Source organism: Athene noctua, chromosome 8 (assembly GCF_965140245.1).
Source record: "Athene noctua chromosome 8, bAthNoc1.hap1.1, whole genome shotgun sequence".
Classification (NCBI taxonomy): Eukaryota; Metazoa; Chordata; class Aves; order Strigiformes; family Strigidae; genus Athene; species Athene noctua.
In genome coordinates this window covers 15,130,990-15,158,917 of record NC_134044.1, presented here as the reverse complement: position 1 = coordinate 15,158,917, position 27,928 = coordinate 15,130,990, and the positions used below count along the sequence as shown (strand labels likewise).

Here is a 27,928-nt window from a genome sequence, read left to right as displayed (position 1 = left end):
CCTTCTTCTGGTCTTTGGAGAAAAAGAACGCAGCAATCCCTCTTATGTTGGAATCTGATCCTGTTTCCACTGAAGCCACCTTACAATGTGGCACTGTTTAGAAACACTAAAGCTTATTCTAAATAAGTGGATATATTTACACTGAATACTCAGCTACAGACAGCCTGGGTCTGGCTTTTCAGGGCCATTATTCATAATGCAGTGTGATCCTGTATTTGACACAATACTCTGGGTAAATCTGTCCCTGTAATTTAATTTAGCTTCTAAAATGTTAAGCCTAAATTCTGCTTTGAAATCTAACCTGTATATAGGAAAATTAGCAATTTAAGTATTCACTCCAAAGAAATTTTATTAGCTTAGCTGGTTCTGCGAAACATAAGTGAATTACTGAACAGCTGCTCTATGTGTGATTTTGGGGCTACCCGGGTATGCACTATGAATTGCAGACACAGCCTGTTCATCTCAAGAGTTTAGGGGTATCTGGATTAGATTTTGGATTAAAAGGAATGGGGAGTGATGGTATAAAATATGACAGCATTAACTAGAAGTATTTTGGTAAGGATGATACTGCCTAAGATACAAAGCTGTAGCTATATTGACAATAGTGTCATACTTACAATACTACAGAAACATATCTATTTGCTTTAGGTGGATTAATACAGCAATGGAGGCGGCTTTCACAAAAACATCTATTGACAACATGTATGTTTTTAGTAATACTCCAGACAATAAAAGTTCTTATATAATAGTTAACTTCTACAGTATAAAACTATCTCTATTGAAATAGAAAACATTAACATTCACCAGTTCACAAATTATGACTGCACAAAAATATTTAAAACAAAGTATCTAGTTCATGTTACTGAATATACCAAATACTTTTAAAGCTGCATGTCTTGGCACTAGCCCACCAAGAAGATTGCACAATGCTGTTCTCCAGTGTGATCTGTACCTATTTCTTGCGTGTCTAGCCACATCTGCTGAACTCACCAGTGACAATGAGCTTGACAGCTCTGCCATTGACACTGAGGATTTGTTAGTTCAGCCTTGGTAGTGAGGTCGCCGTTGAGATGGACTTGATGATTGATAGAACAGCCTCATCACTTTGCGCACAAGCTGGTAGGATGATGGTCTGGCCAAGCCTGTAACGTGATGTAGAAGAGTAGAGCTGGAGATGCTGACCTTGTGAGCGGGGTAAGAATGGTTTGATATGTTCCAAACTGAGCAGGACATTATTAATAAACTTAATGCCTCTCAAAACTTTCTGGAAGATTCTACTACTTTGCTAAAAGATTTATTCTTAGGTTCTCAACTTTTTTCATCTGTTGCAAAAATAAAGTTAGTATTTACATTTAACACTAAATATTTCCAAAACTAGCAAGTCCCTGTTTTAGGCTTTCTTCTGCTTGCCCCCTCCCAAGTATTTGTTTCTCCTTTCCATGGCAAACTTCTCCCTGGGAATAGCTGCACTTTAGTATACTTAAAAAGGAGGTCAATAAGATAAATCATTGCTGAAGCTATGCAAGCAAAACTCAACCAAACCCAGGAATTGCACTACATCCTCTGCTGCTGTCAGTTTGCAGTAGATGATGAAAACCATCACCTAAACAGTAATTCTTGTAAAGGACTTCTGCCTCATATTTACTCTGCAGCCTCTTGATTAACAATGTAAACATGAGGAAATTGTTAAACTGAGAAGCTAAATCAATCCTTGCTGTATCTATGAAGGTTTTGTTTGAATTTGGGCTAACCAGTGCAGATTATATACTGTAATTTAGGATAGGCATATAATAGGCAAGCGAGTAGAACATGAGTCATAAAGTACTATCGCACAATAAATAGAAATAAATATTATGCATATGTCAAACATAATGTGATTTAGTAATTATTCTGCCAGCAGAAAGAAACTATTCATTCAAACAAGTCAACAGAATATAATTGTGACAGAAGAGGTGTTGTCTGTATTTAGGGCTATCTGCTGTCCCCCCTCACACCAGCAGAGCACAGGGGCAGTTTGTCAAGTATTTTACTTCAGTCATCCTGAGAATGAAAAGCACTTTGGATACTCCTTCTAAAAATAACAAGCACTCTGGATACTCCTTCTGAAAACAACAGCGTACCGTTGCATCTTAATTAACTTCATGTTCTTTAAAATAGTGGAAGTTTGTTCTTAAACATATATAGCTAGTTCTTATTTTGATATTAAATTAGGAGGGCTCAACCCAAAGTTCCCCAAAGATGACAAAGTCATACAGAGTCAAATCTTACTCCCTCCTCTTCTGTTGGCAAGGAGTAGGTTCTTGCACCAAAGGACAGCCTGGCTATCTCCTCCCTGCCCCTCAGTAGGGACCATACAGCTGGGGGTCCACAACAAAGGCCAGACCCTGTGCTGCCACACTGCTGCTCTGCATGTCCCACCGCTCTCCCAGCACAGCATTTTTAACAAATTGGTGGGCAGGGAACCATAAGGCTTAGCAACATGCTTCACAGCACCCGCATCGGTTGCAGCTGGATGCATGGTGGAAGTGGTGAGGGTGTGCCGAGGGAAACGGGGACTCTGGTTAGCTGTCAGCCTGGGGCTTTGGGGATGCCTGGAACTGCAGGATGTGGCTCTACACAGTAACTCTGCTCTGAAAGCACTCTGCTGCTGCCCAGTTAGAGGTGCTGGAGAGTTTTATCCCTGATACTTTTCAGTATCTTGATTTGCCCCTTTTTTGTTGCTGGAAACACTGAACTAGGCTCCACTATATTTGGAAGCTGATCACCATTCATCTACCCCTTAGCAGAACAAAAATTTCCCAGCATTATTTAACAGCAGCTTTGCCCTCCACTTTCTTTGCCTGTCAATTCAAGGTCAGTCTTGCCTTCAAAGCACACCAGCTGCAATCCCTTCCTACCTTTCCTGCAGCAACCCAGCCGAATGTGCATGCTCGTACTTTTTCCCATGACGCAGGTAGGCACAGGTGGCAGCAGCAGCCTAGAATACACAGTCTCTTAAACAGGCATGAAATGATCAAAATCACTAACCAATGGCTTCTCTTCTGTTTTCTGGTGTAATACAGTAATTTTAATTGTTCAAAGTCACTACTAATTCTGCTTCTTTTTCTTCTTGGTGATAAATAAGTCTTTTCAGCTAAATAGTTATCAATTGTGCAAATATGCCTTGATTTTTATTTTTATACGTATATATATTTCTTCTTTGGGATAGCTCTTGTAGTAATGCAATCAATATTTTGCAAATGAGATACCTATTGTGGTTGTTGGGGACACTGGATTTCAGTGACCAATGGGATCAGCCGGTGATGAGGAATTGCTTGCTTAGCCCCTGTCAAGGAAGTTAACTGCCTCCCAGATAGACAAGTTTGCATTTAATCTCTACGGAAGTTTTGCCACAGGTAAGGATCTCCAGATCCATCAGGAGGAAGGGAAATACTTCTGTCTCTTCCTAGAACAACTTTTGAAATGAAAAACAAATTTGTGGCTGCATCCAGCAGGTGGCAAGCACAGCACACTGAATTATGCCTGAGACAGAGCTGCTTCTGCCAGGGGAAGCTCCCGATGCTGCTCAGCATGTGCACATGTGTACATGAACGAAGTATCATACAGCTAAATGGCGGGCTCTGTCAGTCATTCATCAATTTACGGAGTGCTGAGGCAGTGCAACTGTTCTGGATGCCATTTAATGCGTGGGATTATTGCCATATTCATTTTTAATGAATGGCTGTCTTGCATATAAGGATAGATATAAGCTAAATATAAAGCATTCTATATAATAATTTAACTGTGTCTTTAAAAGTTTCACATTTTGAGATACTAGCTTGCAATTAAATGAACTTAAATGAAGGAGCATCTTTTTTAACATACAATTTCAGAAGTTTTAGTGACTCCTCACAGTGCCTTGTGACATATATAAGTAGAGATTGTTCCCATTTTGCAGCTGCAAGAACAAGGGCAAAACTGAAGAAACTTGCCTTAAAATAAGTAAATAAAAGAGCAGGAAGAGGCACATGACTCCCAGACCTAGTTGTAGTCCCATTTTTTCTTAAAAGGTATTAAACTACAGAAATAACTTTTTTGTTGTGATTTGAAGTAATTTCCTAAAGTAAAAAGATAGTTTAAACTATTTGTGTATATGCAAGGGACTGATAACTGGAAAATATGGATAATTCAACCACTTTCTACCTGAGACAAAGCTGCATTAGATGTATAATTTTGAAGATTATAAATATTGCAGATTCTCAAGGGTCATTGTAATTGTCTACATGATACATGTACAGGTTTGGAATTTTCTTGTTTTGTTGTGATGAAAAGTATTTATGAACCCACTTATCTTTGAAGATAGTAAATGAGTGTGAATCAAGAATACATATTTTCTGGAGTTCATTATTTCAGGTAAAAAGGACATCTGAGGATATCATTAGTGGAAACTTCCTACAGTGCTTATTGCCTTTTCCCCCTCAATTTGTATGGAGAGTTTGAGCCAGACATTTGTTCTGATTTATGCTAGTATAAAATTGAATTTGTTCCATACACATAAAATGGTTCTACAGGGAGCAAATACTCTAGGCTTAGTTTTGTATAAATGGAAATTTCATAAAAATTTTGGTCTTGGATGTTCTGTGATGTGACTGAAAGTATTATTAGTTAAACTGCAATATAAGCATTGTCACATTTTTGCTTATCAGAATGTGAATTTATTAAATGTCCAAGAATTTGAAAAATTGAGTAGATTTGATCAGTTGATATATTCTCTCATTGAGAGGTTATTATACAAAAATAGCTTGAAGCATTCTGATCATCTCTGTCCAAGGACTCATCAAATTTTCAAACAGAATTTTACTTTTAGTCTCACAGAGTATGGAGTCAACCCCCTCAAAAAGTAATGTTCTTCCAAGTCAGTGTGGCTATCATGAGGAAAGGTTGAGTGAACCCCGTTTTTGTGTCTGTATATGTATAGTTATTTTTTTAAAACTATTATAAAAATACCCACTGGGATATAAATGTACATCTATGAAGCAACGTTTGAAAATTATGAGTAGGAATATACATCTAAAAATATATTTATTCTATATTTAATAAATAAATCTGCATTTTATTGCATATATTATTATGAAAAAATTGCCATTTAAAAAAAGAAAAATAGTAGCATAAATCAGAATGTGACCAATTTAAAGGACCTTAAATTTCCATTTGAGTTTAAAAATGGGCTTCTACATATAGCATATATTTGAAAATATATTATAATTATGGTGATATGACATTTATGTCATTAAAAAAACCCCAACAAAACAAGCAGTGTAGTTCTACCAGCTCCTTGAACAAAATTTGGAATAGCTCATGTATGTGCAAAACAAGTCCTTCATAATTCATGTAATTTATACAAGCTTTTCCTTTAAAAAGACCTCTGAACTTAGGAGTTTTCTCTACCCTTCCTTTGTAGTTCTGAGTAAATGGCAGGATGCTGACAGAAACTCTGACATGCCTGTCCATCATTTATGTTGCTTTCAGTAAAGAAAAACAAAATGAAAACCAAGCAGTCCTCTTGACAATGCAAAATAAAAGGCCACAGCTAAATCTTTACAGTATGATTTCTCTGAGGTGATCTAATGTTTCTGTAATGAGCAGTAAGCTGTGATGTTCAGGACTGCAGATGAATTTTGTCATTCTTGCTGCTGCGTTCACAAGGATGTTCAAAAAAAGTATACTGCAAAACGCATCATTCAGCGTCGAAAGACCCAGCAGTCTTTTTAGTGTGCAAGCGTATATTTTCTGATGGCCGATATGAGAGGGAGCTCATTTTTGTTGTTAGGCTTGGATGTGCACTGACATTTGGTGGAATGTATTTTATTAGCTGAAGAAAGTATTTTTTAAAGTTTTTTCCAAAAAAAACATAAAAAAAGGGATTCAAACAGTTGTTAAAGTAAGCGATGCAAATGGTGAAGGGCATAGCCGTATCCACAATATCAGTGATTTTGCAGTCTGTTATTACATGTAATTGAATTAATACATCCAGAAAAGTGAACACTTGATGAGGAATCCAGGAAAAGAAGAAGAAAAAGACTATTGCCACAATCATCTTAAAAATATCATCATTTCTAGTCTTATTTTTTTGAATTTGATATGCCTTCTTCAGGGTCTTCCAAATTAAGGTGTAGCTTGTTAATATAATCAGAAAAGGAATTAAAAAGCCCAGCAGATTTTTGGATAAACCTAACCCGACCCGGAGTGTTGTGTTGTTGTTGTCATACCGAAAGCCGCACACTGTCATGTTCAAGTTCTCAGCAAAGAATATATTACGGTGAATGATAACGGGCAAACTGGCCACACCAGCAAGAAGCCAGATGACAATGCAAGTTATCCTGGCAACAAACATGGTACGTCGAATTCGGGACTTCACCGGATGTACTATGGCCAGGTACCGGTCAATGCTGAGGCATGTGAGGAGGAACACGCTGGCGTACAGGTTGAAACTTATCCCGGCTGATGCTAACTTACATAGACAGTTGCCAAAAGGCCACTGGTACTCCATGGCCGTGTAGGCTGCCCAGAGAGGCAGAGTTATTAAAAAACACAAATCAGCCAGTGCCAGGTTTAGAAGAAAGATGCTGGCTACTGTTTTTAATTTCATGTAGCAGTAAATGACAATAACGACCAGGCTGTTCCCAAAAATGCCTATGATAAAGATGATGCTGTAAACAGTTGGAACCATAATGTAGATGTAACTGTGCCGTCCTGAAACGGGACAGTCGACATGGATTCTTTTAACTGTTTCTTCAGTAGAGTAATTTGGAATCATCTTGATCTCTTCAGCTGTAACCTAGTTTCAGGAGAAAAGATGAAATTCACACCTAGGAGGAGAAAAGAGGAAGAAAATGTTATTCAAGACAGGGATTTAATTTTTAAAAAGTTTAAATACCAAGTTTTTGTGTCTAACACAACGTGTCAATGTCTTTGAATTTAAAAATAAGCCATTTTCAAGTGTTTTCTCATCCAACTGATACTGTAATATAGACTTTGTTTGCAGAATAAAACAGAGGTAAGAATGTTAGGAGTTGGCTGAACATTGTTAGATTCTTTTTTAACATAAATGAAATCTAACAAATGTCTTTCCAATTAACAAGGTTCCAAATTAAAATAAGACTGTCTAGTGAACATGTCATAAAAAGAGTAATAGAGACTCAAAATAGCAGATAACTACAAATTCAGAAGAGTCTTTAGGCTATTTTCTTTTTATAAATAGGTGATACATCTAACGAGCAAAATTATTCAGGTATCTCAGAAAATACACTTATGCACTCTGAAGACTAGTTCATTCTATAAATTCACAGATTAGGTACTCATTTTGATCTCTGATGTGAATCACTAGAATTGTTCTTCTATAAAGCTTAATTCTTTCACAGAGAAAGATGAAGACACTCACACAATCTAGTGTTCTGTTGTACCATAAATACCTTAAATATTAAGAAATTGCCTAGCTCCCCATCTGGCTTGGAAATATGGTATTTAACAACTAATGAGGAAAAAATAAATCTGTGAAAAGCTGGACACGTGCTGATCTGTTGCACATTAATAACTCTAGAAAGAGTTTAAGAAAGATGAAAGGGGAAATGACAATTCATATTACTTTTTCAGTTACTGACAAAATTTATGTATCCAAGAGTTGTAGTTTTAGTAGATGAAAAATATTTCTGGACTGTATTAAGTGTATGGCAATGGTATGAAATCTCCTGTACAGGGCACCTGTTTGGTTTGCCAGGGCTTGTGGGCTCTGCAAGAAGGATTTCCTTATTAATGACTTACGACTTTACGAAGCAGGTAATATGCTATAAATTACTCTGATATTAATCTTTTCCAGAGTTTGCAAACAGACAGTCTTCCCTCAAAAACAATGGATATTTAAAAAAAATAAAATAAAAAAATCAATACTGCAGAGTAGTGTTTATTGCTGTCTGCAGGATCCTGACAGCTGTCAGCCAAACCCAACTTGTGCTGCCTCAGACACGAAGTGAAATATATTTGCTTTAAAAAAAAAAAACCCAAACCAAACAACCCAACAAACAAAACCCTTATAAATGTAAGTCACTTTTATACAGTTAAATATGCGCACCCTAAGACCCTGAGCAGTACAGACGCATTCAGAAAGAAAAGATGCCTGTCATTATAGAAATACAGGCTATGTTGCTATGGAGGTGGTTGCTCATTATTTGTGTTGTTCAGCACTGACGTTCCTGTTAAGTGCAGAACGCTACTCTGCTAAGTGTTTGACATGCTCTTGTTGGGAGACAAACCTTATTCCAAATGGATCGTCTTTTTAATAGGGAAGTGAGGCATCAATATCTCTTGGCAAAGCCCACACAGGAAGTCTGAAGTGGGGTCAGGAACTGAATCCAGAATATGGGTTGCAGGCAGCATCTTATAAGCAAGGGCACCCTTCAGCTCTCTATTTATTAGATTTTAAAAGACTTGATATTTCTCTATCTTAGCTCATGTTCTATGTTTGCATTAATGAGATCATTAATTTCCATAAAGCTAGCAGGGTAATTTCAAGATTTAGGTTCTGGATAATTCTATCAAGTTTGGAATAGCTAGTTAAATGCAACTAATAAACCCTTTGTCAAGATGTACAATGCAACACTTCTCAGTTTCTCCAATTCATTCTGTGAATTGATCTTGTTGCCTCAGTTGGTACAGATGCCTCAAAATGATATCAGATATTTTTTGCCATGTTTAAGAAGTTAGAAAGTCAAGCAAATACAGCTGACACAAAGAAATGTACACCACCCCGATCACATGGCACTGTAATACATCCTGAGCAAAACTCCCTGGCTTTCTAACGGTGCCAAATCTAGAATACATGGTGTTAGGCTCTGTAGAAGGTCATATTATCCATAGGACAGGGAAAACCACAATAAAAAGACTTCAAGATAAATCCTCTTATCTCATCCCTTGGTTGTGAAAGTGCCCAAGGAGATTTGACAATTACTGATAGGTTCTGCAATATCAAGGTCTGGCAGTATTTGCCCTGTCCCAGCTACATGCTGGTGCTGTATGGGCTATTCATTGTCATAGCCTTTGCTCACTTACACACCCACTGAGATTAGCCCCAAATTTAGCAGTAAATAACTGTAGGGAAGTTGCTACTAAAAAAAAAATCAATGCTGCAAGTCAGACTTGCAGTAAAGAAGATCAGGGCCCAGTTAAGGCTGAGAAAGACCTTTCTCCATGACTACCTTAAGCAATCACTGGTACCATTTGGCAAATGCATCCTGCTTTGTGTGTACAACCTAGCACATTCAGTGACTAAGAGAAATGTAGCTGATGGCGAATACTCCCCCTCCAATGGGATTGTTTCTGTGCAGTGGTAGATGCCAAGGCACCTTTCTCACAGCCACTTCATCTACCCCTTCAGTGTAGTAGTGTGCTTCAACATTCACCTTCCAATTTCCCTTTTCTACTCACGTGGTGGCCACTACCTTTTCATGCCAGTAGCAGCTTTACTTGATGTAATTAATAGCATATGTACTTTCAAGAAAATGTAATAATGATTATATTACATTTTCAGAAATGTGTTAAAATAAAAAATAATTGAGTTGGGAAACTTGTGTCTGGTGCTCTAAGATATTGAATTCCCTGAACTTATTTTGGAGTGCTTGGGAAATAAAAAATGCAGAACAACTCCCATGAAGAATTAGGAATTTGGTCAAGAAATAGTATGATATTTCAATTTATCTGTGTAAGACTGTAACCATTCTGGAGTTAAAGGTTTTGGTGTAACAGTGAAGTCGGTGGAATTGTGCAAAGGATGTGTTTAGTATGTTATCAGTTTTACATTATACTAAGGATATCAATAAATAATCTATTTCAGTAAATGAAAAGGGAGCAGAAATACATAATGTGGTTGCATTTGGGTAAATAGATGTGGATTGCCATATCTACAACTGAAAACAGTTTGAGTGTTGCTGTGAGAGTGAACCTTGTAACAGCCTTACAGCTGAAGCACAGTGAGGAAGGCACTGCTAATTCCAAACAGAATTTTTAAATTTCCTGGAAATTTTCAAGTTACAGAGCTAGCCTCGGGTAGATCTGCTGCCTTGATGACATCTGTCACTATAGAGCATTAGGAAAAACTTCAACATAGGAGAAGAAGGTAATTTATTTTGGAAGACATGGGCCCACAGCCGTGGTAAGACAGGGCAGCCATGGCGGTGTGCTCTCCTTACAGGCAGTGATTTCTTTGCTGTACCACTGTCATTTTTGCTGTTATTCTCACTTGCCACAGTTCACCTGCTTGTTGCAGGATCATGGTTATATATATGTTATGCAAAGCGATACTTCTACATGGGAAGTACTTCAGATTGTTTAAAAACATTACAGAAATAGGTGGCTGGTACAGCTTTTAAGCTGCCAGAATTCACCAGAGCAGGTTAAACTACAGGCCAGTTAAATGCAGGTATTGAAATTGTGCGTATCAATAATTTCATTTAAAGCATCTCAAATGACCTGTGTTAACATAATGATAATTGGATCATTTTAAGGCTGATACACAAGGAGCTTTTTCTAAGAGGATTGAATTGATGTGCCTGTGAACGGTGCGGCAACATCAATCTCAAAGCAAATTATCTGATGAGCAGCAAACCCCTGTTGTATGTTACCGTCCTGTTTGACCTTTTATCTTTTTTAATTACAATGATTATAATAAGTCATAGATAATGAAATGCTTGAGACTGCTCCATCAACTATTATTTACCACTCCATTCATTGCTTCTGTTGGCTGAACATGAATCCTAATTAAACTGCCTGTGGAAACAACAAGGAATGCTGAGCCCATGCAAGGTAAACAGCACTTTGCCTACTGAAAGATAAGACAGCACTGACTGTGGCTTTCTGTGAGAACTTCATCAGCTATAAATAGGTAAGCAGGTGTCACAAGTCAGACTTTAGACAAAAATGTGGGTTTGATATTTGCTTTGACAAAGACTAAATGAACTCAGGCTTACCAACCCTGCCACAGTTTAGCTACCTCACCATTAGGTAATGTGACGGGTTTTTTTTCTTCTGATGGTAGGTGGATTATTTGCTTTTCTTACTAATGAGAAGATATTTCCATGTTTAAGAGGATGATGCATTTTATTTTTATATAAAATTATTGCACAGGGAGGGCAGAGGCTTAAAAATGTATGGAACTGTATTCGATATATTAGCTATGTTTATTTCTTTCTGGTGGCATAAGCTTTCTTCCTTTATCTTGAGAGTTTAGTTCCCCCCCTTTCCTAATTTATTCTATCTTTTTAATTGCTGAGAAACTAATGACACTTTCCACATGCTTTATTTCACAGGGTTTCTTTTCCTGATCCAGCAGAACAACCCTCTTTATCTTCATTGCCTTAATGAATATAACTTCTTCTACTTCAGCATCTTCTCTACTTTTCTGGAGTTCCTGAGCTGTGAAGCCACTGTGAAACTATAAATTTACCTTGCTCCTAGCTCTTACTTCTGCTGCTCCTTCTAACTGTCTGTATTCCCCAATCAGGGATTTCATAAGTATTTTTAGTCCAGAGTTGATCTGTGAATTGTGGAGGGTGAGAGAAATGCCAACACTTGGGACAAATAAAGGCATGCAATTCTGTGGCCTCGAGGTGTGCATAGGTCTCCTGTCATCACTGCCACTATCTTCCACAGAGGTCAGTCTCTGACTTCATCGTAAATGACAATCAATCAAAATATTACTGAAACGGAACTGCAATAGGCAGTACTGGACTAGAACACTGTACATCAGTTCATGTGCACCAGAAATCAGGCTTCAGAAGATCTGTATTGGTAACTGTCAAGCTGGCTGTTGCTTTTGCAATTTTGGATCAGGAGGTGGTCTGACGTGAGAACAAACAGAATTTGCAGGACCTTGTACTGGCCTGTGTATTTTCCCTGAATAGCTGTCCTCCTGGTCAGCCTTTCATGAAGCAACTGCCAGTCTGTTGAAATTGCTGATAATTTTGTGCTGTTTGCTTTTTTTCTATTTTAAAATATTTATCTTTTAAATTCTCTAGCCTATACATGGATCATTTTTGCCTTCCCCTTGCAAGAGCTGAAGCTGGTCTGCTTCATTTGTGCTAGCTCTATATAGCTGGAAAATAAACTGACTGTGATCTTTCTAGGATCTGTTTTTTCTATAACATCAAACCTCTAAATTGCTTATTACTTATTTTGTGCTAGCAGAGGAACAGTTATTGCTACCTTGTAAATGCAAACTGTTTATGTATTCTGACCTTCTCTGTCAGAACTTCTCTGTATTTATTTCCTCCAGCACACTTCAAAAGGAGTATGTCCTTCCGTACGATAGCTTCATAGTTTATTCTGAAAAGAACGAACATCTCTCTTCTGTTTGTTTTCACATACTCTCATTAATTTTCCCTTCTCCTCACAAGTATCTTTCAACTGTGTTCAGTTTCAGTCATAAAATTTATGTGAGAAAAGGACAGATGAAAGGACTTTTTTCTCTGAGAAAAATCAATGCTTGTGGAATGACTGAACAGTGGAACTGGGGGTCTGTGTGATTTTGAATGACTGGGGGAGAGGAAAATGTAAAGGAAGAGGAAAGTAACACAGTTAAGCATAATGACATTTAAACTGCGTTGAGACCACTAGAGGTCTGTATTTCCTATTTTAAAATAAAAGAATGGCTTTATTTTACATTCAAGTGCCATCACTTTTTAAAATATCCCCTTCCTTCAAGATTATTTAAGATGCAAACAGAAGGCAAAATACCTATCACTGGACTTCTGCATTTATGTAAAGTATAATGTACCAGAGTGAACTATTTTATTTATTTTACTATTTACTAATTGATATCTAATTTCATTTATTCTTGTACATACCTGGTTTTGCTAACCTTCAGCCCAATTGTTGCCCTAGTAAGTAATGGAACAAACCCCTGGTATTTTATTTTTTCAAAGACATATGCATTTTAAACTCTCTAAAGTTTCTGAACAAATTAAGATTATTATTTTTAAAGGGAGAATAAAAGTATAGTTTATTTTAAAAATGCATATAGAAAAATAGTGACACCTACTCACTAGACTAAAAGATTATTTTAAAATTAATTAGACATGTTATTAATCATACAACTTTTTTTCCAAATATCAGCTAAGGAGCATTCTTGAAAGTAATTCTAGGTTAACTTAACACAAATGTGTATTTTCCTTTTTGGAAGAAGATATTTTCATTGTTGAAAATGCCACTTCAAAATTTTTAATCCTTTTTCTTTAAAAGTGATTTAAAGGATTTTTGGAAATTGAAAGGCAACATGACCCTACAGAGTTTTTGTTATCCAAAAAAATTTTAGCCCTCAAGTGCTGTATATAGTTCATGAATTGTAAACAAATTCAAAATTTGAAAATGTAAGCATCTCTAACACTTTTTAGCCCCTCTCCCCCACCTCTTTTACTAATACACCTGTGTTTGTCATTATCCCTTCTGACAGTGTCAGTGCATGACGATGTCACTCTTGTTTCAAATGATTTACTCTAATGCTAGTAAGGGCAAACAGCTTTCAATTCAGATAGAGAAGAAAGGTTGTTAAGTGTGATGGTGACATTTGTTTTATTGAAACTAGTAGATGAGCAAAGTAGAACCAAAAAATTGGTATTAACTATATTGGCTTGTGCCAGATAAGTAATCAGTGTCTTGTCCTATATTTATGTCAAATAGATTACACAGTATCAGTGTATCTCTATGCACTTAAGGGATGTTTGGGTACAAGCATATGATGTTTCTATCTTGAAGCTGCTAAAAATAGAAGCATTTAGAGAGAATAGAAGTCATATCTAGAGATAGAAAACTAGCAAGCAGTTGGCTAGATTGAAAACACAGAATAAAAAAACTAATCTTTGATTTGCACACTCAAGGACTTTGTGTTAGAAATGGATATGGCAAAAATTGGCATAAGTGAAAGGCTACCTCTACAATGCTAATTTATGGCGCAGTGAAGTGATGAATAAAATCTTCCAAGTACTTTTCTTGGACATTAAATGCTTAATAATACTACAATGTAATATATGAAAAAAATTCTGCATGCTCTTTTTAACAGCCTACAAGTGTAAAAAATGTCATAATTATAATTCTAGCAGTTGCAGCAGCAGTGAAAGTTTGGACTATTTTTGCATATACTCTCATAATATTTACAGAGTCCAGAAACATTGGAAATATTTCTTCTGGGCCAAAGCTAACTCTACCACTTCCCTCCCCCTCATATATATTTTTTTTTTTTCCCAGAAGTTGGGAAATCCTGGTGTACACATTTCTATAAAATTTTACTTGCAGATGTTAGTGCCAAGGAATGATTGCTCAACTGCACTAGTTTCTCGGTGGCACTAGAGCTTAGTGGTTTAGTGAATGCTAGCATAGCAGTGTTTAAGGGTGTTTTTGTACAAAAATTTGTTGACTGATTGATCCACAGAGCACTCATTATAGTTAGCCAAAATCTGTCAGCTGAGAGTGTTCTGGTTTTTTTTTAGTTTATAGGTTTCATTATTTAGATCCTGGAGGTTTAGGTTTGAAAGTACATGTTGTTTTCTCGGAGCTTTTCCTCTATACATACATAATTTTTTTTTTTTCTGCTGTTAAGGGGAGGAAAAACATTCTTGTTTTTTCTTTCAATAAATGTAAAACTGGACTCCAAAACACCAAAGGATTAACCATTCTCAACATGGAGTGCATTTAATCTCTGAGGGAAGATCAATGAGGTGGTGGTTTTAGAGATCACTGGTTGTGGCTTGACAGTGTACCAAATATTCCAGATATCTTAGATTTTTCCACATAATTTTCTGGTCTCTTTCTTTCATGCTTGTCCATCAGAGCAATCTCTTTTCTTTCTTTGCCCAAGGCTGCAGGAATGTGTTACAAACTCTCTGGTGTTTAATGTGTCTTAGGTATTAGATATCCTTTAAGAGATGTACATATAAAATTATCCGCACAGCAGTAACTTAAAACTGAAAAGATAAATAAAGTAAAATATATTTCTAGCTTAATACTTCTAGTTCAGTACTTCTGAAACTAAGTACCAAAATGCTAAGCCTCAGAAAAGATGATATCTGAAAGGTGAATCTCCATGTGTTATCCCCTTGCCTCAGTCACCTCAGTTGCTCTGTCTTGGCAGGAATGAAGATCATCTTTCCCTTAGCTAGGTTATTAAACCTATAGATGAATTAGTTTTTAAATATGAAAAATTAATTGTTATAGCAGGAGGCAGTTGCTTTTCTCATTTATACCACAGGGTAAAGAATTGCTGCTTTTTCTAAAAGAGGCTGAACACACTTAGACATATTAAGACTTTGAAATGAGGGCATTAACTATCATCAATCCAGCATGGATTTTTGCACCTCTGTTCTAGCCATTAGCTTTACCAAAAAGGAAGGCTGGCACCCTCCTAGGAGATAAAAATGATCAATAATCATAAGGCTAACATGAAGTCTGCTTAACAAAGACATGTCATCTCCTCATATTGCTAACAATGCCATTTACTGCACATTAGATGCCAAGAAAGAAAAAAAAATCTATTTCTGATCAAGGTAAGACTATAATTTCTAGGGGTTTCAGCACTGACACAAAAAGATTTTTGAAGGTTAACACAATGTAAGGTACTATTTTATTATGAATATACAGCTTTCTGCATATTCATAACTTCAGATTTGATGCCTGGTTATTTAGTATCTTCAGGGTATTTGGAAGTACCCGGAAGAGTCAATAGTTAACAAAAATTAAGCCATCGAGTCCCAGAACGAATAAAAGTGAGATTAGTTTGAGCTGTGAAAGGTTACATGTGACACAGTTACTTTCTCTGAATGATAGTAAAGGAATGAATTAACACATTTCCTTCATTGTAGCTGGAATTGCCTATATAAAATATAGTGTGCCCCATGTGATCATTTTTAATAAAAGACAGAAATCAAATTCAGGTTTGTTAAGTGTGAGTGAAATCATTTGATGAATTTTAAGTTTTTATTCTTATAGCTTAGTTCCATGGAATAATAAGTTTTAAAGTTTGGTTGTTTTTTTTTTTTTTAATTGCAAAGCAACATACATCCTACACAAATGTAGCTTCTGGATACCTAACCACATGCCTAAAATTTCTGTTGGCAGCATTATTTCCATATGGAATGAACCATAAGCTCTTACTGTGAACTCCTCCAGCCTGAGGAATAAGGGAATTTACGTTAATTCTGGGCTCGATCCAGATCTGCCTATCCGCTTTATATTAAAAAGGCTGTGAAGAGGCAAGAGAGAAAAAACCCTTACTGAAATCAAAAGCGGTGCTGAAAGCCATTTCTAACAGAACAGAGACCAGATACAACGTGTGAGGTATCTTACCTCCTTTCAGATTGTATATAAAATCACAATTTGACTTACTGGATATTTCATATACCTATGCATCTGTCTTCAAGGTTATGCAGTCTTCACTAAAGCTTGTGGGTGCATCCATTAAGTATAGAAAATAGCAATAACAACAACTGTTCTTCCTTCCCAGCTTGTAGGAGAAATACTGTGTTATATTACTGTGATTTCAAGCACACAGAGACTAATGAGGGGTTACAGGACATTTTCCATGCTGTTGTGACTATCATTGGTCTCTGGTCATCCTTATTCCTTGCTGGAGTGAATGTCTTTGTACATCCAACACTGAAAGAGTTCTTAGTTTCACTATCCAGGTCTTCTCAGTATTAGTAAATGGTTTCACCAGTAGAAGGTAGCTATCACCTCGAGAATGGCCTTTTGGAGGGAATGAAGGTTACTTCCACAAAATGCTATGAATGCAAGACAGAGCCTTTTTCTTCTACTGCTGTTCCAAGGAACAGACAATGTTCTGAGCAGCACAGAGACACATCCAGCAAATCAGTTTATTGCCTTGCTGGTTTTTAACAATATCTGAATTTATAAAGACAATAGTTTCAGCTCCAGATGCAACTTGAAGGTCCCAATTGTGACAAGAATTGCTGAGGCCAGAACTGGCTCTGACAGGAACAAACAGTTTCTGGACTTAAAGATCCTTTATAGAACTGAAAATTTTTGGGTTTTTATGCCCATTTTGAAATTCAAAACTATTGAAAAGGTGTCAATATGACTATCAAACTGAGATCATGTCCAGTGCTCAAGAAAAGGCCAATTTTCTGGGTTTCTCTTCTCACCGGCATGATCTCATTCTGTGATTCAACCAGCTGACTTGCCTGTACTTCAGCCACTTGCTCTTTCTCTGGTTTCACTGAGGCATCAAGAAACTTGCCCTGTAGCAATGCTGGGGCTAGTCTTTTGTTCCCACTGTGAGCTTTTTATCGTTACAACTTCTTGAAAACAGAGAAGTGTGGAGTCTACAAATATCAAAGATACTGTAGCAGAGATGATGCATTTCTGTTATCTAAAATACCTGAAAGGATGATGTTTGGAGTGCTGCTGTGAAAGGCATAGCCTTTTTATGAAGGAAGTTACTTTTGCTTAGAAAAGTAAGTAGTTACCATATGCTTTTACCATGTAGATTTTACAAAGCTCCTGAAACTCAGCCAAACTTTGGGAGACCGACCCCCACTGGAGGGGATGATGCAACTCCTGCTGTGGTCACTACAGACAAGGTCAGGCAAATACTGGAAGTCTCTCATGTAGACTGTTGCTCTTTTGGTGTTGTGTGAATAGTGACTTTTCAAAGAAGGATTATAGTAAGGGCATGAGCAATATGTAAGATGCAGGCAGAAGCATTTTGGATGGGTAAAGGAAAGAAGGCTGGGCTTTGCTAAGGAGTCTAAACACAAAGGTTTTAATGAATCTGATGCACCAGTGTTGGCAGGAAAGGAAGAGTTAGCCCCTCTTTTGTTAAAACATACAATGAAAATTCACAGTATATGGAAATTATACAGCAGAAAGGAGTGAGAGGTTGGTAATCTCAGGAATGTTATATAAATCTTTCTTTTGGGAGCTGAATGACATCTTTGCCTCTTTAGAGGTTATTTGCATTCTGGGATTTAACATTTGATGATCACAGTTACGGTGTAAGTAATGTTTTAGGACCTTGACAGTAACAGCTACTCACATAGACTATGGCTTGTAGAACTGAGCCCCAAAATCCTTGTGTCTCATGCGGATTCCTTGCTCACAAACTGTTATTCTGTTACTGACTCCTGGACATGAGAGGATATGTGTATGTACTGACTCTTCCTCACAGTTTCTGCAGCATATAAAACTCTAACACATTGTTATATTTTAGTTTGAAGCCTAAAATATTAGAAATGTGCATCACTTAACAGGGCTGTTGGCCAGAGCAATTTCTGCAACATGGACTTCTCTCCTCCAGGGAGATGGTGCTACTCCTACTGGCAGCTGTGACAAGCAACAGGCACACAGTTCACTTCTCCTCTGGAGTGCCCTGCCTCCCATGATGAAGACCCTCCACACTCTCAGCTTTTATTAATTGAGATGAACCAACAACAAAGGTAAATGGGCTGTACTGCAACATAATGTGTGTAAAATGAAACATTCTGTTGTGAAACCTGGGCCTCTTCTGCTTTCTGGTCGAGGGAGAAAAAAATGTGGTAAAGGATAAAACACCTCTCAAATTCTGTTAAGAGTGTTAAAATAACAAAATGACATGTTGCATTAAAGGATAGAAATAAGTATAATAATAGGGGAATTTAAAAAGCAGTATAGCCAGATAAGGACTGGCTATAAGAAGGGTATTACAGTCTACTCTGGGAAAGTCCAGATACTGAGTGAAGTCAGTAAGTATACGCTTACCAGCATCTGGGTATAAACAGGTAAAATTTACAGAAGTCTAAACTCTTGGCTGTATTATAATTTAGCAGAAAATGGGATTTCATGCATCTAAATTAGAAATTATAATATTCTAAAATGGTTAATGCATGAGTGACATGCCCACAGCAATATGCAATCCCTGTCAGAATCTGTCACTGGCAGAGATCACAACAGAAAATGGAATGGAAAGGCCACTGCAATTGTTTTCTCATGAACCAAATTGCCTACTTTTGGGAGAAAAGGGTTTTTCTGAATCTAGGTGCAATTTCTTTGGCCTTTTTCTGTTTACAGCTTTACTGTGAAAGACACAATCAGTGGCATTACTAGTACAAAACTACTGAAAGTGATGTTTTAATCAGGTTTCTGTTGCTTCCTCTAGGTAAAGATGTTTGTAGGAAGAAGGATACGGGACATTGCTAATAACTTTGTAGACAGAGATGACATTCCACAAAGAAGTCTCAAGTTAGACCAAACAGAGATTTCCTTGCTTTGTCCTGGTAGTTTAGTTTATTCAGAGACCATGGTGTCGTTTGTCTACTCTCCCACAGTCACGTTACTCTTCTACTAAGCTAGAAGATTCAGAAGCAAAAATTAACATTATGTATGCAGCTTAAGGTTCTGAGCAACTTCCTATAGCTAAAAGTGAGATAATAACATGATGAGCAATGAACTCTGCAAGATAACATTACTTCTACTTTTCTGGTTCAAGGAACTGCTTTTCTGTACTTTCTTGTAAAGCAGTAAGAAAGGTGCTACAAGAGGGCGTATGTACATAGATTTGCTCCAAGCTGTGCAGCAAATCAGTAACATTTTGCCATGTATGGAAAAATTCTGACCTGTGTGAGGCCTTACATATAAATTAATCCTCAAAAGGACATTTTCCTGCCATTAAGCTAAATCACCAGGGTGGAGCCATGATGCACTTGGGGGTTCTACAGGGTTAATACACAGTCCCATCTGCAGGATGTGCTTTTTATTTTTACTCACTCCCTCCCCACCCGGCAAAATAGAAGGCAAGTGTAAATTAATAACACAAGCTTTAGAAAGGCGTTCTGCAGAGCAATACAGTTATCTTCATCTGCCACAACGTCTAATTTGTCAGAAAGTGGGAGGGAAAATAAACACTTTAAAATTCTTTGCTTCTACTCCAGAAATGGAGAGACCGATGTCAAACAGAGGTGTTCCAGTCATCTAGCTTCCATTAGATTAGAGTGTTGGCTGAGAGTAGGTCATGTTGAACATTGTTACCTAAAAAGACCTCCCCTCTCTAAAAACTCTAACAAATCACATCCCTGTTTCTTACCTATCACCAGTGTGGTTAAAGTGACTGACAGAAGCTTTTGCTTTGAGTAATGAAAACATTAACTGAAAAACAAGCACACTTGCAGATGCTGCATGTCTATGTGGACACAGACATGTCAGTATTACTAAAGTGTCTGTCATGTTAACCAGACCAACTAATGTGGCAGTTTTATTGCTACATTTCCAATACCATGGCTAGTGATTTCTACATAACTTCCCACTAGTTAAAGTGTTATGGCCCTGGGGAAAGCAAACCTCACATTGAACACTTTTTTTTCTTTTGACTTCAAGCTGAAAATTAGGGTTTGTCTTACTGGAGAAGGAAAAGCAAATGTATGTGGATTTCTGTGCAAGGAAATGGATGTTAGATTTCAACACCTTCATTCAGAGCAAGCTTTGTCTTCCACGTGTGATAATGCAGGAATACGTAATAGGATTTGGTTCACCGTGTCTGACTGAGACACTTGATTACTTTTCTTTTATATAATTAATTTAGATATCCTTACGGTGGGAAAATATAACACAATGGCAATACGCCTCAGAAAATACTTTTCTTCCTTAAATGAGAATGTTAGGAACAGCCTGGAGGGAAAAGTTAAAAGATTAAAAGCAAAGGATCAGCATGGAGGCTTCTTAATGAATACCTCATTAGGGTCAGAAAAAGGGAACCAAAGGCAGAAAGAGAAGAAAACAGTATGAGTAACTGGTAAAGTACAAGAGTTTATTCAGACCAAAAAAATCTATTAAAATGGTAATGCAGCTAAGCCCAAGAGAAGTTAGTATCATTGTAACTGTTAGTAAGTATAACACGGAAAACATAGAGGCCCGATTGTGCTTTCACTTGCACAAAACTCCTATTATGGGCAGATCATTATGAGGACTAGAAGAGGACCTGAGTAGCCAGCTATAAAGACAAGCAATGTATTTGTCATTTTTGTACAAGTCAACTGGACAAGTGAGGTGCTAAGGGATCAGTCAAAGAGAATGAAAGGTCAGATACCTTAATCTATGTCAGTGTGAAAGTTATTATCACCCATGGAAAAAACAAGATACTGTGGTCCTTAGCACTTTGTCTGGAAGGCAGCACACTTAATAGAATGATACCAAAATAGAAGTTCTGCCAAATTTGTACAGCTTGTTTCCTGTTTTTTTCAAAGTAAAATTTATTGCTCTATTTTGAAAATAAAATTCATTAGTGAACTCTTTACTGTCCTGGCCCTGAGACATTACTTGTGGGCACTGAGGAACAGCAACAGAGGTAGCAAAACAAAGACGGCTGTTTTACAGCCACAGTGCAAGCTAAGCTATGATGCTGTGAATTAGTGCATCCTCAACGACGTGCTGTCTTGGTTCTCAAGAAAACATAACTGCACAGATGCCTGGAAAGGGTAGCACTGTGCCCTCCAAAAGGTGCCACATGAGCTTTACTTTAGTGCTAGGAAAATGACCAACTGAGCTGAGCAAATACTTGGATGTGTGGCTGTCCTGTACTGACTTGGGTTTTTTTTGCTGGTATGTTTAAGAACATGGAACAGCATCATAAAATGTATTTGAAGGCAAGATACTTTTGAACCCTCTTCCTTTGAAGTGCTTTTCAGGAAGCCCATGAGTAAAGAAATATCTTTTACCTGAAATAAAGCGTTATTTGAGAAAAAGAAAAACTAATTATCTCATGGTAAGCTGCTAATCTAACAAAGCCAAGAGGAAGACAATAAAAATGAACATCTAACAGCGGAGCTAGAGTCCCAGTTTGAAAACATATATTGATCCCTGCCCCATGCTTTCCATTTCTGACTGTTGTACATTAAGTAAAGAATGTGAGGAGAGAGGAAAACCTGAGCAACTTGAGTGGTAGCAGCCTAACTCTTGGGCAAAATGTACCTCATAGAGGGAAGAAAAAGGAAAACTGTATAAACTTTTAGGCTTGGGTAACACGAATGAGGGGAGAAAGGAGAAAAGCTGAAAAACAATAGGAATTTATAAAGAAAAAGATGAAAAGGTGACGCAAGTCCTATAAACTTAGATTGGGAGGGGCATGCATGGTTCCTCAATAAACAAGTTCAGGCTGCATCTTTGTACATTGTGTGCTGCCTGCTTCAAGCAAATGTGCTGATGCTAAAGCAGGGGTAGATGGAGGATAACTGCCAACAGAACATTTTTTAGGGAAGTCAACTAGTGCATTTTTCTCCCTTGCGTAAGCCCCCCAACGTAAAAGTACAGCTGTTCAGTGGTTTTCTGGAATGTTTTACTATTTGCATGGGTCCCTCTGAGCTAGAAATGCTGAGGCACAGTACTCTCATTCAGTGTAACCCTCTCAATTTTCAGAAAACTGAGGGGACTCAGGAATGACTTTTTATTTTCTATTTCTGTTTCTATACTCCATCTACCGATTATTAGATTCCACTAGCCAACAATCTATCAGTAACTGACAAACTTGTATGACCTAGAAGTAAAGAAAAGAATAGGTGAATTAGCTTAAATTAGGCATTTGGTTAAATCATTCTTTGTTCTGGCCATAACTCTAATTATAGCTTTTGCCTCAAACAGTGAAATACAATCTAAATCTTGACCTTGCCCTAATTCAGTACCAGTTTCTTTAGATATTGCCAGTTACCTTGTGCTGTAGCCTGCTTTTTGTCTTGTCTTCAATCATGCCACTCACTGATGCATTGCCAATCTGATCTCACTTCCCTGCTGTGAGGTCGTCTTCAGTTATTACCCATTTTCTGTGCCTGTAAGAGAAATGCTACTCAGCTACAATAAAAGGAGATAAACACCACAAATAGTAACCAAGCATTCTAGCTAGCGTTGTTATATAGCAGATACCTGGACAGTTTTGCTATCAAACAAAAACCAAATGGAATGAAAATTGTAAAATACACCTGACAGCCCAAAATCTGTAGTTCTTTCAGATGGCGGTGCAGCGGAGAACACTAACAGCATGCCATTTGGAGCATGATATTTTCCTACCCTTAGTTGCAATTCACTTGAAAGCTCAAAGCAATTTTAGTATAATCCATCATTTATCTGAAGATAAGGCCACAAATCATTAGACCAGCCATTCTATTTCATATGTGCTTTGTCTCAAACAATCCCAGCTCTTAAGATTTACAGTCAAAATAACCTCTTTTCTCTAGTTCATTACAGCTGAGGTAAAAAAAAGTCAAGTAGAAGTATCACAACTCCCCTTGTTTGTCAGATTTGTTAAATTCTGTAAAACGTTCAAAAATTACACAGATTCTTCTAGGGTACATCTGTCGATTTTTTTTTTTTTTTTTTTTTTTTCTCCAAAGCATAAGTTTTAGAAGATGGCACAGAACATGGTATGAGTGCTCTGAGTACAATGGCTGTCTGTTGGTGAAAGTGATCTTAAGAGACAAATTTGTTGGTGTAAAGGGAACTAAAAGAAATATTGTGGTTAGCAAAAGCAAAAGCTTACCGGCTTGCTTTTCACTGCAGGGTTTTTAGGACCAGAAGAGAAGACAGAAAATTATACTGTGATTAGTAACTTCTGTGCAATAGCAGCTGTATATAAGAAAACAGCTCCACTGGAGCCTTTCTAATTTTCAGGCTGTGCAACTTTTGGGCCTCATGCATGAGGTCTACAGACCTTTAAACTCTAAAATAAATTATCTTGCCATCTACTTAAACTCTCCAGTGTATTTGAGCTCACCTTGCATATACATGCCGAAATTCTAACTTTGTATAAAATTTTAATTCCAGATAAGTAGCAGAGGTTCGATTCTCAGCAGCAGCAACAGTTTTTGTAAGCATGGTGGAAACTAATCCTACAGTAGTGAAAAGAACAAAAGAAGTCTTCTCTCCACTTTTCCCTCTCTTCATAAGTGATCCACATTTTTGATTTCGTTTTCAGAATTCCATGAAATTTCTAAAAATTTCTCTTTGTGGTGCCCTGCAATTTTATCTTACCGAGGTTCTCAAATCTGATCCTAACGATGCAGACGCTGACTTCTTAAGCATACCATAGTCTTGCTTAGGATGAACTGTCCAAAAATCAGAACTGCTATGCAAGAATACTGCAGAATTGTTAATTAATATCTGAGAGTAACACATGATAGAACGCAACATCTGTGTCACTGCACTTCTGATGGAATTGTTGAACAACTGAGAGCATGAAGCACAAACAGCAGCAGTAAACTAGATAAGGCTTGAAAACTGAAACAAGATTATCCAGAGACTAGAGATTTAGCAAAACATACAATAGAGCCTACAATACAAGTAGAGCGCTATGGGTCTGCAGTGGCCAGGCTACAGCTTGACCCAGTCCTCACAGGTATAAGCTGTAAATCTTACCATGTTTACAACTCTGAAATGATTCTGAGACTATACTCCTCTTTCTGGAGAGAGATGACAGTTGCTGTTTCCAGCATTACTGTCAGAAATAGAAGAGGGGTTTATTTTGCTTGGCCGTCCACCCCTGTTCCCTGACTTAGCCATTTGGCCACTTTCTTTGGCATCTAACGTACTGCCCAAGCAGATCTACTCATACGCTGATGAATCTGGGTAATTAATTTCCCCAACTCAGCTTCAGATGTAATATATCCAAATAAAATTTTAGTCTATTTCACCTCTTATTGAGGTGTCTCCTGGAAGATAACTATTAAATTCAGGTTAAAAAAGCAAAAGATTAGTGATGTAATGTGAGTCAGATGTTGCATTTGATTAGAATAACGCATAAATATACATGCTCTCTATCCAAGTCAAGACAGAACATGACCTTTTATGAACTCACCAAGGCAGAAGAGGAGACTCAGAAACAATTGAATGCTTCTCACAGTGTGATTAGACGCCCTAAAATTTGGGTAGTAATAGCCACAGGAGAAATTACGAATACTCTTCGTGACACTAATAGCTTCTGGACATCAAGAACGTCCAGAGAAACAGGACAGGTAGCAAGCAAATGAGAGTAATTTGTTACCCCTTAAAACATTTCAACTAATATTATGCTTCTGCATAAACAAGAGTTTAACAGTGTAATGAGAGTTTGTAGTTTACAAAATTTTAAGTTACCATATTAATTAGTGCAGTAAGGCACTATAGGCAGTGCCAGAGAAAAGGACTACCTAAATGTATTCCTTTAACAAACACAGAGGATAAAATTACTATGGTGCAGACAAAGTAGGAATATGCAGCAAGTGCCTCTTATCTGAAATAAAATTTTTAACAGGAATTAACCCTGACACATATCTCCATATCTGCAAACACAGTCCATAGATTTCAATGGAATTATTATTCTAGGAAATGTAAATAAATCACCATGCTTACGTTCTGCATCTGCCTCTGTTTTTATAATACTACAAACAGTAAAAAGAAATAAGATACATTTTCATATATTTAGCAGAATTAAAGATAATATTATTCATTCAGCAGGTAACAAAGACAAATCACACATCTTGTTCTAAATGGACCATAAAAAGCAGGCTGTGGAGATGGAATTTTGACATTTTAAAACTGAAAGCATTCTCCTAATTTCTGCAGTGCTGTGGATGCTGGCATTTCAGGCTGGTATTTACTGCCTTTTAAAACAGTAACTTCTAGTTGCAATTTGCACATGCTGTCCAACTCAAGCAAGGTCCTGTTTCCAAACAGGATGCCTCACACCACTGGAAATGCACGCACTTCTGCTTTCCTCCAGTGTGAGAATTACCTCTGTTTCCATCTACTACCTTGACAAAAGTAACGGGAGAATTAAACTAACTATATTCAAATTTAATGATAAATGTGTCTTCTCTTAATCGTACAGGACCACTTTGCTTTCTCAGTTTAGCAACATCAACTAGTTGTAACTGATTTTTCTCTGCTGTGTAGTTCAAGCTGTAGACAGGAAAAGTGTACAGAAATACCTGGAAATATGCAATGCTGGAAAGGCATATAGTTAAAAAATTCTTAGTATGTGAGTGAAAGCTTAATTTATAGGCATTCCATCATATTTTTGAAAGATGCTGTAATTTAAAAGCTTATGGTGGCAACAAACAAAATGGACTGCCATAGTCAGGAGTGTGAAACATTTGTCTGACACTAAAACAGAGCTAAAAGAGTCTTCCTGCATCACCATGGTAATTACCTGCTTCAGGCCACACTCAATCCTCCAGTTCAGGCAAAAATCTAATCATGTTAGCAGTGTATGTTCATGCAAGTGAAAAGAGAAGACAGGCCCCCTAAATGAAAATCCCTCTTTACCCTCATCCGTTGTGGGGGCTTGTGATTTTACTGAGCCCATTTACTAGCCTGTCCCATGCTATGCAACACAACACAATCAAAACAAGTTCTGCTACTTATGGAAGCAATAGAAATTTACAGTGAACTGTAGCACACTCTGCACAGAATCCTGCTGTCTCTTATTGCCATACATCTCTTAATTCTAGTCGGTTTGCAGAAATATAGAAACGGGCGTAACTGAATCCTGCAAAATTACTGTTCGCACACACTGTGATCCAACTGACTTAGTGACCGATATGCCAGTTGACTTGCTCAGAAGAATATAGGGCTTGTGTGCCTGTAAATGACTGGTAACATTTTGTTTTAATGTATGGAGAGTAGCACAACAGGAACTATGTTACAGGATTTCATCCGAACATGTGGAAGAACTCCGGTGCAGTTTAATTTTTAAGAGCCCACGCTAAGTTTAGAAGCTGGCTGATGTTGGAAGAAAGGGTGGGTGGGGTGGGGGGGTGTATTTTAACTTTTACTAGCTCAAATTTAATCTCTAGTTGAGGATTTTTTTTATTTTTTTTTTTTCTTTTTCCCCCCTGTAGAAAAGGGATGTCTGGTTATGGAGAGTATATGCTACACAATTTTGATGAAACCAATACTACTTGCTAACTGGCAGAAGTTGTACTGCCTGTTAGACTGAAAAACAGAAACGTTTGCAAAAATCATCAGCACTGCCTTTAGGGATTTTTGCTTAACTTATATCATGAGCTTAGCACAGTAATAAAAATTTCAAGTGCGCATCTGATCCAGGCCAGAGGTAAGAGGGTGACTCTTGTAGGCTGCTGGGAAGGGCCGTGATGGTGAGAAGGTGTTGGTGCTCCGAGTGCTGTGCCTTCTGTCAAGGGGTGCCTTTGCTTCATCTTCAACCTGCTGACAAGCCTCGAGAGCTCACACACACGGCACGGCTCTGAGTCTGCGGGACATCCAGCTGTCTCCGAAACAACCATGCGGCGGGGGCTTGGCAAGGGGGGCCTCGCTAAGAGGGGGCTCGAAGCTTAAGCGGGGGGCACAGGGCTTCAGTACCTGCATTTTGTCCGGACCGAGACTTCCTCTGCCCACCGAACGACGCCTACATTCAGCAGGAGGCTGCGTCGGAAACCACAACCGCTCTCCTTCCCCCGGGGGAGGGCAGGCAGCGTGCTGCCGGCGAGGTGCAGGCAAGAAGCGGCGGGAAGCCGCCGACCGGGCTCCGGCGGCACCGCCCCGCGCCCGCGGAAGCCGGGGACGCGCCTTACCTGGCTCCGCGGAGGGCTGGCCGGCCTCGGGCGAGGAGCGGCCTCAGCCCGGCTGGGGCGGGTGGCTCGGGCCGGGCCGGGCTGGGCTGGGCTTTACGCGCTCTCCCTTCCCGGCCGCGCTGCTCCTCCCGATCCGCTGCGCGGCCCCTCGGTTTATAGCGAGGGGCGTTGCAGCCCAGCCCAGCTCGCCCGCTGTCTCTCCCCACCCATCTCCCGGGACAGACCCCTCTGACCCGTCTCCCGCCCACTTCCCCCCGCTTTCCTACACCCCCCCTCCGCTGCCACGGCCGGAGCCGGAGCCCCCCCGCCCGCGGCGGGTGCGGAAGCGGCCGGTCCGCACCGCTCCGCCGGCTGCGAGCGGGAGCCCC

General features: G+C 38.3%; 1 protein-coding gene across 1 annotated transcript; it reads right to left on the bottom strand.

Annotated features, from left to right (window-relative positions):
- Positions 1-5,716: 5,716 nt before the first annotated feature.
- On the bottom strand, positions 5,717-27,753 carry AGTR1 (angiotensin II receptor type 1). The gene is made up of 3 exons (XM_074912367.1): positions 27,561-27,753; positions 22,706-22,823; positions 5,717-6,848 (listed from the first exon to the last, which is right to left on the bottom strand). Exon 3 carries the CDS (start codon positions 6,794-6,796, stop codon positions 5,717-5,719), a length of 1,080 nt encoding a protein of 359 aa, XP_074768468.1. The 5' UTR covers positions 6,797-6,848; positions 22,706-22,823; positions 27,561-27,753.
- Between the last annotated feature and the right edge of the window lie 175 nt (positions 27,754-27,928).

Coding starts and splice junctions, on each gene's coding strand:
- AGTR1 (XM_074912367.1), bottom strand. CDS start 6,796: ATGATTCCAAATTACTCTACTGAAGAAACAGTTAAAAGAATCCATGTC.